The sequence below is a fragment of the Pelobates fuscus genome, chromosome 1, assembly GCF_036172605.1.
Source record: "Pelobates fuscus isolate aPelFus1 chromosome 1, aPelFus1.pri, whole genome shotgun sequence".
Taxonomy (NCBI): domain Eukaryota; kingdom Metazoa; phylum Chordata; class Amphibia; order Anura; family Pelobatidae; genus Pelobates; species Pelobates fuscus.
This window is the reverse complement of record NC_086317.1, coordinates 35,760,570-35,771,414: the sequence shown is the minus strand read 5'-3', so window position 1 is coordinate 35,771,414 and position 10,845 is coordinate 35,760,570. Positions and strand designations below refer to the sequence as shown.

Genomic DNA, 10,845 nt, shown 5'->3' with positions numbered 1-10,845 from the left:
AATTGTTAAACATTAAGTAGGTTATTTAGTAAAGTGAGAATTGTCAGGTATTTAAAGTAAATTTCAAATTTAAATTTAAATTGTCAACTTCCAGTATGGCTTCCTTGGCTTTAAATTTTAAATTAAAGCATACTGGTGCCCCGAATACTGAGTGTTCTTCAGTGTTTGGTAAGAGGAATAAATTGATACCTGATAACTAAATAAATTAACTTAATTTTAATTATTTTAATTGCATTTTTGCCCAATTTATATTTTCTTTAGGGAAAAAGTCAAATGAATTGTATAGCATCTGTATTATTTTTTTTATTTTTACAAGTGAGCACGCTCAGTGATTGCTTAGTCTGTCTGAATCTGCCCATTCAGAACTTGAAGACCAATGCAACCAATATGTTTTATAAAATGAAATGATTTAACCAGGAAGAGTGTTTTCAATGATGCTCTGGGTATCAAGGTTATTTAGTTACCCATTATATTGATGCTGGGATGATTTTTTATTTTTTTGTAATCTTTTCTGTCAGAATCTAAGCTATACCATCAGATACTGCAGTTGAAATGTTTATTATTTATGTAGAACCAACATATGCTGTTTATGTAGACTAATCTTAATTATTTTGACCCATCTTTTTTGTTGAAGATTTGTTATGTAATGGTCTGTATTTCGCCAAGGACTAATAAAGCTTACCTTTCTTTGCAGACAAAGCACAGCTCCTTGAAATAGCAAAAGCAAATGCAGCTGCTATGTGTGTTAAAGCAGGTGTACCTTTGCCACCTAGCTTAAAGCCTACTATTACTCCTTCTGCCTCAGTAGAAGAAAAAATTACTCATCGAACATATGGTGTTACGATACAAGAACTTACCGAGGTAAATGGATTATGTAAACTAGCTGACACTGTCTAAAGTTAATGTAGAAAATGCATAGTTGACAACATTTGAAAAAATAATTTCCAGGGACACTTTGCAGCACAGCTATTACTACCTTGAAAATGTACCACACTCACTGCTGCAAAGCTCCGCCCACTATGTCCAACCCACATAATTAATCTCCGCCTACTTATAGTGCAAATTTACAGGGTCTACTCAATAATGAGAGTATTACAGGGAATTGAGAGTAATTTTAAACTTAAGGCCAAAGTTGCAGAGTTGGAAAAGTTCTCCCATTCAGCTTCATCTCAACCTAAAGTTTGAAATTCCCATCACAATTCCATGCAATTCTATCTTTATTGAGTAGACCTTTATAACAACAAGTTCCCACCAACAGTACCATGCAGTACCATGCATCCTTGGTCTGCGATAGATACATAATTAGTTAACAAAAATAATGATATTGGGGAGTAAATATAGTAAACAAAAAACTGAAAAATAGGAAATGAAAGATATAGAAGGAGAATGTACAGAATGGAATTAAAGAGAGAAATGGGAGCAAAAGGAAAACCTATGCACATATTCCATTGGCCCCTTTTCATGCCACCAATTCAACATGTTTAATGTCTCAGATTGAGGCTGCAGTCACCACTCCACTCAGGGCCGGCGCGTCCATAAGGCGGCACAGGCGGCCGCCTTAGGGCGCACCGGCTCCGGGGGCGCAAGATTTCAGTGACCGTCAGGAGGGAAGCTCTCCCTCCTGCCGGCCACCATCTCCGCCCCCCAGTGCGGCAGTGCTGCGATCAGGCGTTGCGAGGGAGCTCTAACCTCTCTGCTCTGCTCCCTCGCGCGCTGTCTAGTGATGCCGCGGGAGCCGGAATATGACGTCATATTCCGGCTCCCGCATCAGCAGACAGCCCGCGAGGGAGCAGAGCAGAGAGGTTAGAGCTCCCTCGCAGCGCCTGATCGCAGCACTGCAGCACGCCGCCCAGCAGCCCCACTAGACCCCAGGGAATGATCCACACCAGCTCTCCAGGTAGGGAGGCTGGGTGGATATTATTTATTTATTTAAATAATTTGTGAATGTATGTGATGTGTCTGTGTGTGAGAGTGTCTGTGTGTGAGAGTGTCTGTGTGTGAGAGTGTCTGTGTGTGAGAGTGTCTGTGTGTGAGAGTGTCTGTGTGTGAGAGTGTCTGTGTGTGAGAGTGTCTGTGTGTGAGAGTGTCTGTGTGTGAGAGTGTCTGTGTGTGAGAGTGTCTGTGTGTGAGAGTGTCTGTGTGTGAGAGTGTCTGTGTGTGAGAGTGTCTGTGTGTGAGAGTGTCTGTGTGTGAGAGTGTCTGTGTGTGAGAGTGTCTGTGTGTGAGAGTGTCTGTGTGTGAGAGTGTCTGTGTGTGAGAGTGTCTGTGTGTGAGAGTGTCTGTGTGTGAGAGTGTCTGTGTGTGAGAGTGTCTGTGTGTGAGAGTGTCTGTGTGTGAGAGTGTCTGTGTGTGAGAGTGTCTGTGTGTGAGAGTGTCTGTGTGTGAGAGTGTCTGTGTGTGAGAGTGTCTGTGTGTGTGTGTGTGTGAGAGTGTCTGTCTGTGTGTGTGTGTGAGAGTGTCTGTCTGTGTGTGTGTGTGAGAGTGTCTGTCTGTGTGTGTGTGTGAGAGTGTCTGTCTGTGTGTGTGTGTGAGAGTGTCTGTCTGTGTGTGTGAGTGAGTGTATCTGTGTGTGAGTGTCTGTGTGAGTGAGTGTATCTGTGTGAGAGTGTCTGTGTGAGTGAGTGTATCTGTGTGAGAGTGTCTGTGTGAGTGAGTGTATCTGTGTGAGTGTCTGTGTGTGTGAGTGAGTATGTGTCTCTGTGTGAGTGTGTGAGTGAGTGTCTGTGTGTATGTGTCTGTGAGTGAGTATGTGTATCTGTGTGAGTGTGTGAGTGAGTGTCTGTGTGTATGTGTCTGTGAGTGAGTATGTGTATCTGTGTGAGAGTGTCTGTGTGTCTGTGAGTGAGTGTCTGTGTGTCTGTGAGAGTGTCTGTGTCTCTGTCTGAGTGTGTATGTGTCTCTGTGTGAGTGTGTGTCTGTGTGTGAGTGTCTGTGTGTGAGTGTCTGTGTGTGAGTGTCTGTGTGTGAGTGTCTGTGTGTGAGTGTCTGTGTGTGAGTGTCTGTGTGTGAGTGTCTGTGTGTGAGTGTCTGTGTGTGAGTGTCTGTGAGTGAGTGTCTGTGAGTGAGTGTCTGTGTGTGAGTGTCTGTGAGTGAGTGTCTGTGAGTGAGTGTCTGTGTGTCTGTGTGTCTGTGAGTGTGTGCGTGAGTGTATGTGAGTGTATGTGAGTGTGTGCGTGAGTGTGTGCGTGAGTGTATGTGTGTCTGTGAGTGTGTGCGTGAGTGAGTGTCTGTGAGTGTATGTGTCTCTGTGAGTGAGTGTATGTGTTACTGTGAGTGACTGTGTGTGTGAGTGAGTGTATGTGTTACTGTGAGTGACTGTGTGTGTGAGTAAGTGTATGTGTTACTGTGAGTGACTGTGTGTGAGTGTGTGAGTGTATGTGTTACTGTGAGTGACTGTGTGTGAGTGTGTGAGTGTATGTGTTACTGTGAGTGACTGTGTGTGAGTGTATGTGTGTCTGTGAGTGACTGTGTGTGAGTGTGTGAGTGTATGTGTGTCTGTGAGTGTGTGCGTATGAGTGAGTGTATGTGTGTGCATGAGTGAGTGTATGTGTGAGTGAGTGTATGTGTGTCTGTGAGTGTGTGCGTGAGTGAGTGTATGTGTGTCTGTGAGTGTGTGCGTGAGTGAGTGTATGTGTGTCTGTGAGTGACTGAGTGTGTGCGTGAGTGAGTGTATGTGTGTCTGTGAGTGACTGAGTGTGTGCGTGAGTGAGTGTATGTGTGTCTGTGAGTGACTGAGTGTGTGCGTGAGTGAGTGTATGTGTGTCTGTGAGTGATTATATGAGTGTTGCATGAGAGTGTGTCAGTGTATGTGTGTGTGTTTGTGAGTGTCTGTCAAATCAGTGAGTGTATCTTTGTCATTGAGTCTGTGTGTGACTATCAGTGTGTCTGTCAATGAGTGTCAATCAGTGTGTGTGTGTCAGATCAGTGAGTCTCTGTGTTTGTCATTGAGTGTGTGTGACTGTCAGAAGAACACTAAGGGACAGGGAAGGGAGGGGACCAATAATGGACGGGGAGAGGGGCTGGTTAAGAGGCACATAGGTGAAGATGTTATTTTTGAATGGGGGGGGGGGGGGGGGGGGGCGGAAAAATACATCTTCGCCTATGTACCCAAAAATCCTTGCACCGGCCCTGACTCCACTCCTTCTGATTCCTCTAGTTCCTGGAATCTGAGGGTATTATACAGGGAGAACTGACTGTCCCGGGATAGTATACACACAGATCTGTACTATACAGAGAACCGCACTATACAGGGAGCACTGTCTGCCCTAGGATATTTTACACAGACCTGTATTATACAGAAATCAGCACTATACAGGGAGCATGACTGTACAAGGATATTATGCACACAGACCTGTATTATAGATAAATTATCGATATAATTAATCTTATATTTATTGGCACCCCCAACAAATGCAATACTTACACACACACACACACTACGCTGAATATACACACACACACACACACACACACAGTACGCTGAATATATACACAGACTGCTGAACATATGTGTGTGTGTGTGTATGTATATATATATATATATATACACAATAAACAATACACAAGATCCAGCGCACTCTATCTACTACAGCAACTTCAATGTTGACAGATTTTATTATTTATCCCCCATGTTTCATATATTATATATATATATATATATACCGTATATACTCGAGTATAAGCCGACCCGAATATAAGCCGAGGCCCCTAATTTTATCCCAAAAAACTGGGAAAACTTATTGACTCGAGTATAAGACTAGGGTGGGAAATGCAGCAGCTACTGGTAAATTTCTAAATAAAATTAGATCCTAAAAAAAATATATTAATTGAATATTTATTTACAGTGTGTGTATAATGAATGCAGTGTGTGCGTGTGTGTGTGTGTGTATGAATGCAGTGTGTGCATGAATGCAGTGTGTGAATGCAGTGTGTGCAAGGATATTTGCCGCCGTAGGCAAAAAAATTTTTGCCGCCCCCTACCCCCCCCATATGTCCTGACTTCCCCTCCTCCTCCCTCAGTGGTCCTTACCTCCCCACCCCCGTGTTCCTTCACTCCCCCCCCCAGTGGTCCTGACTCACCCCTCCCCTAGTGGTCCTTACCCTCCCCTCCCCTAGTGGTCCTTACCCTCCCCTCCCCTAGTGGTCCTTACCCTCCCCTCCCCTAGTGGTCCTTACTTCCCCCTCCCCTCCCATAGTGGTCCTTATCCCACCCCCTCCCTCTCATAGTGGTCCTTATCCCCCTTCTCCCTCCCATAGTGTTCCTTATCCCCCCCATCCCTCCCATAGTGGTCCTTATACCCCCCTCCCTCCCATAGTGGTCCTTATCCCCCCCTCCCTCCCATAGTGGTCCTTATCCCCCCCTCCCTCCCATAGTGGTCCTTATCCCCCCCCTCCCTCCCATAGTGGTCCTTATACCCCCCATCCTCCCATAGTGGTCCTTACCCCCCCCCCTCCCTCCCATAGTGGTCCTTATCCCCCCCTCCCTCCCATAGTGGTCCTTACCCCCCCCCTCCCCCCCTCCCTCCCATAGTGGTCCTTATACCCCCCCCTCCCTCCCATAGCGGTCCTTATACCCCCCTCCCATAGTGGTCCTTAACCCACCCCCTCCCTCCCATAGTGGTCCTTATACCCCCCCCCCCCCTCCCATAGTGGTCCTTATACCCCTTTTTTTTTTTATTATTCAATTTTTTTTATTATTTTATTTCTTTTTATTTATATTTTTTTTTTCGTCCCCCCTCCCTGCTTGATATATGGCAGGGAGGGGGGCTCTCCTTTCCTGGTGGTTCAGTGGGGGGGGGGAGGGGTGCTGGCAGAGCTGTACTTACCTTTCCTGCAGCTCCTGTCAGCTCTCTCCTCCTCTGCGCCGTCCGTTCTGCTCTTCTGTCAGCTCCCAGTGTAAATCTCGCGAGAGCCGCGGCTCTCGCGAGACTTACACTGGGAGCTGACCGAGGTGCTGACCGAGGTGCTGCACCCCTCTCCCCCAGTCTGTATTATGGCAATGCAAATTGCCATAATACAGACTCTGACTCGAGTATAAGCCGAGTTGGGGTTTTTCAGCCCAAAAAATACTCGAGTATATACGGTATATATATATATATATACATACACACTTAGCCGCCTGTCTGCGTGCACTCAGCAGTCGGTGTGTGACTGTAAAGTAAGAATTGAAAGCTGCACACCAGTGAAAAACAAAATTATAGTCTCATGCAATATTTATGAGAATAGATCAGGGGTAGACGCCATTTGACATTCTAGACGTTGTGGACTACATCTCCCCTGATGCTTTTCCATCATTATGGCAGTAAGATCAAGGTATATTCCACAACATCTGGAGTGCTGAAGATTGTGTACCCCTGCTATAGATTGATATGATGGGCTTCCATCATTTTCACCTACAATTCATGTGTATACCAATTTCTCCCATCCATTTTTCCCCCTATGAAAAACAGTCTTTTTTTCCTTATCCTGAGAAATATTTGTGAAGGCTGCTTACTAGCACATTCACTTTTTAAAATTGTATTTTTATGTTTAACGTGGAGGGTTCGTCAGTAGTCTCCTATTTCTATATGTAACAATCAAAATACTCCTTTAAGGAATACACTATAGTGTTAGGACTACAAACATGCATTCTTAACACTATAGTTCTGAAATAAATGTTTACGTCCCTGGTCATCCTCTCTGTGGAGTGAAAAGGTTACCGTATATACTAGAGTATAAGCCGAGGCCCCTAATTTTACCTAAAAAAAACTGGGAAAACATATTGACTCGAGTATAAGACTAGGGTGGGAAATGCAGCAGCTACTGGTAAATTTCTAAATAAAATTATATCCTAAAAAAATTATATTAATTGAATATTTATTTGCAGTGTGTGTGTATGAGTGCAGTGTGTGTGTGTGTGATGCAGAGCCTTGGTGGGGGGGTGGGCATTTTTATTAATTTTTTTTAAATTATTATAATTTTAATATTAATTTTTTTTTGTTAGATTAATATTATTTTAATGTTATTATTAGTAATATTTTATTATTTATATTTTTTTATTATTTTATTTTTGTCCCCCCTCCCTGCTTGATACATGGCAGGGAGGGGGGCTCTCCTTCCCTGGTGGTCCAGTGGCATTGGCAGTTCAGTGGTGGGGAGGGGGGCTGGCAGAGCGTTTACTTACCTCTCCTGCAGCTCCTGTCAGCTCCCTCCGCCTCCGCGACGGTCCTCTCAGCACCTCTGTCAGCTCACACTGTAAGTCTCGCGGGAGCCGCACTATGACCCCGCAGCTCTCGCGAGACTTACACTGGGAGCTGACAGAGGTGCTGAGAGGACCGTCGCGGAGGCGGAGGGAGCTGACAGGAGCTGCAGGAGAGATAAGTAAACGCTCTGCAGCCCCCAGTCTGTATTATGGCAATGTAAATTGCCATAATACAGACACTGACTCGAGTATAAGTCGAGTTGGGGTTTTTCAGCACAAAAAATGTGCTGAAAAACTCGACTTATACTCGAGTATATACGGTATTTTACTTAACCTTTTTCTCAAGCACAGCACTGGTCCCACGGCAGCTGGCCCCGACTCTATATGGCTGAGATCATTAGTCATAAGGATCTTAGCCAAATCCATAGATAAGCATTAAGAGTCTATTTCTTATGTGTGGCTTACCCGATGCACTGCGCCAGTCTGCATCTCCTCATAAAATGCGTTGAATCAATGCATCTATATTGGGATCATTCAGCATCTCCCTGCACAGCTGTACAGTGCTCGACTAGGAAGCACCTCTGAAAAGGCAGCGTTTTTGGTTTTCTTTGCTCATTCTATAGACACCAGAACCATTACATTAATCTTTTGTGGTTCTGGTGACTAGTTTGTCCCTTTAGCCTTGGCTAAGAGAAGCACATGCTGATGGAGTATATATTTTGTGTGTTGGTGGTTGCATGATTTGCCCCATTTATTAAAACGAGCAGTTCATGTTTTAGAATCCTGTAGTGCACTGCCGGTAATGGAATAATAAACACTGATCAAGTCTGTGGGCCCTACTTCACATAGGAACATACATGTCCTGGTATACCTAAGATTAATGGGGGGCATTTTAAAGAGTTACTCTATACACCACAATAGTGAGGGCATTCTCCCACCTCCTTGTGCTGCCCCTGTCCTCCCAGATCTCCTTTCCTCTTCGGTGTGGGGGAGTGGTAATGTCAGGCAAAGAGGATTGGGCCCCGGCGATGGAAAAGAGATAAGTGTAAACTTATTACATCTTACACTATATAACCTACGTTAAATTTGACCCTTAGCAATCTATACTGTCACTTAACCACTACCCCAGGGATAGGCAAACTTCGGCACTCCAGATGTTGTGGACTACTATATGCCTTCATGCACTTACAACCATAATGCTGGGAAAGCATAAGGAGAGATGTAGTCCACAACATGTGGAGTGCTTAAGGTTGCCTATCCCTGAAATCGTTAAAATAAAGCAATCTCAGGGTTTTGTCTGTCTATTTATGCTAGGTATATTCCTGCTTTAAAATCTATTCTAAACATTTACCAATAAATAATATATATATATTTTTTTATTTATTTAAGAAATGTAAGCAAATTGCTCAAAGCAAAGAAGATGATGTGATTGTAAATAAGCCTCATGATTCTGATGAAGAGGAAGAGGAACGGCCCTTTTATAATCATCCATTTAAAGTCAGCGAGCATAAACCGATTTCATTTAGCTTGCTGGTAAGTATGATCTGTCACATTCTAGATTTGGCGTAGTAAGATTTATCCATATCTGTGGTAACGCTGTGAGTAATAAATAAAGTTTGTAATTCTTATGTATGTTTGAATTCGTATTCCTTGTAGTACAGACGGTTTCCATATTTGCTTAATGGAAAGCTAGGTTTCTTGTTTTTCTGTCTTTAATTCAGATTTCATCCTTGCGTTTTGAGAATGGGGTTATGTTGAAAAGCTATTAAAACGCCAAATAGTTTTCATTGTTGCTCTAATTCTCTGCACTTGGTTTTGGGCTCAATAGTTATCTCAGTTCAATATCTCACCAGCTGATTCTCATTTCATAGAAAGGCCCCACAACTATTGATCATGTAGATATATATATCTAAGTTTGGTATTGCTTGAATTAAATTTAAAGTCCGTCTTTTACCACCACCAACACTGCATGTGTCTTAATGTGGTTGTTTGGGTCAGCGGATGTGCCCATTTTGTTTGACAATGCTGAAAAACGGCAGTGCGTAGATTTTGTGAAAACTCTTCTATTGACTGTCAACCTAACAGCCAGAAAAGCCACTCCCTCCTTCAGATCTTTGATTTTCAAAGGACTTGACATTTGGTGTCACCATTCACAGCATGATGATGTTTAATGAGGCTAATGGAGAACCCTATTGGCTTGGCAGATCTCAGAAATATTTGCATATGGACTGTATGTTTGCCGTGCTTCACTCAAATATTGGAGTGAGCAGAAAAGTAACAATGTTTTTTTGGTTTTTTTAATCTAATAGTGAAGATGAAATATTTTCTACTAATGCCTGCTTGGCTCCTGCTTCCACCTCCTCTGACCTCCAGCATTAAGCATAGCCAAGTGTTGCAGGGAGGTGCTCAGTAGCTGAGAGCACTCAGCTGTCGCAAGCTTAGCTACATGGCAGGACGTAGCTCAGGCATGCGCCTGTCTGAACCCAGATAATTTGTCAAGTGGTTATCGTACTTTTAATGTTACTTTAAAGGGACATTTCCCTGCCCAAATACAAAATAAATAAATATCCCTCTTCAGGACATATAAACCCCAAATGAAAACTTGCATGCATTTAATCTTACATTTTTTTATTGGGGGTAAATCTAAAACAGCTTGTCTGTCTAAATATTTGCAAGCCCTCTCATTCTAACTCTGTCCAGACTTTCTGTGGCTGTCCAATCATAGACTTTCCAATGCAGCTCAATGAGATGTCTTTACAAGGCAGGTGCTCTGGGCAATTGCTGTCTCTTAAGTTTAGCTCCACTGTTGTAAATAACACTGAGCTGCTATGCAAGAATGCGAACATTTCTTTGCAGCAATGTTAGAATTTTAAGTCCAAGTCCAGTCCAAGTGGCATACTTCATAGGGACAGACAAGACAATAGACGTGCAATTAGTTTTGGTCCGATTGTGAATTCGGATGCTTCCGAAGTCCTTAATTGCCGATGTCCCGTCTGAAGTGGCAAAACAAGAGAGGGAGGGAAAATTACGGGAATGAGGGTTAGGGTTAGGGAGCCCTACAGATTTTCTGAGTTGCCGAAGTCCCGAATTTTCTTTCTTACCCGAATTTCAAAACGGAACTGAATTTTTGGATCATGCACCTCCCTACCAGACAATAACAATAGATGTGTTACCTGCTAATATAAAAGATTAGTTATCAGAATGTTAAATGCAGTTCATTAGGATAAATCAAGGTGCAGTTTAAAGTTGAATCTGGTTTTAAGGTCCCAGATTGTGCAAAGGAAATCAGAAATTTATTTTTTGTTTTTACTCTTTTTAAAATGATCGAGTGTGAAGCACAGTGCTCCAAGGACATTGATTTCCCAGCTTGTTATGGTTGTTAGATTATGTAAACTTTTACATCCATATGCAGGTTATTCGTATTGAGGAACTATTTTATTTATTTATCCCAATATGCCTCAGATATGGCCATTTAAGAAAGCATTTATCTGCTGTTAACTCTCAACTACATCTAACCTGTTAACATCCATCTTGAGCAACCCAAACTACCTAGCTAGGACATGAGAGAGAGGCTTCACCTTTCTGGACTTAGACAAGCCTGCCTGCAAAAGTCACCTGATTTCAAATGGTAAACTGAGACCCCTTGAAGATTTAGTGCAGGGCAA

General features: G+C 43.1%; 1 protein-coding gene across 6 annotated transcripts in view; it reads left to right on the top strand.

Annotated features, from left to right (window-relative positions):
* SON (SON DNA and RNA binding protein) overlaps positions 1–10,845 on the top strand; it is a 124,980-nt gene that overhangs the window by 68,411 nt on the left and 45,724 nt on the right. For all 6 annotated transcript variants that reach the window (XR_010090430.1, XM_063447608.1, XM_063447617.1 and 3 more), the window contains 2 exons: positions 695–861; positions 8,570–8,713. Coding sequence is in view for 5 of the 6 variants with exons in the window: in XM_063447608.1 (XP_063303678.1) it covers positions 695–861; positions 8,570–8,713 (311 nt within the window). In the remaining variant the exon portion in view is untranslated. The remainder of the gene's footprint in view (positions 1–694; positions 862–8,569; positions 8,714–10,845) is intronic.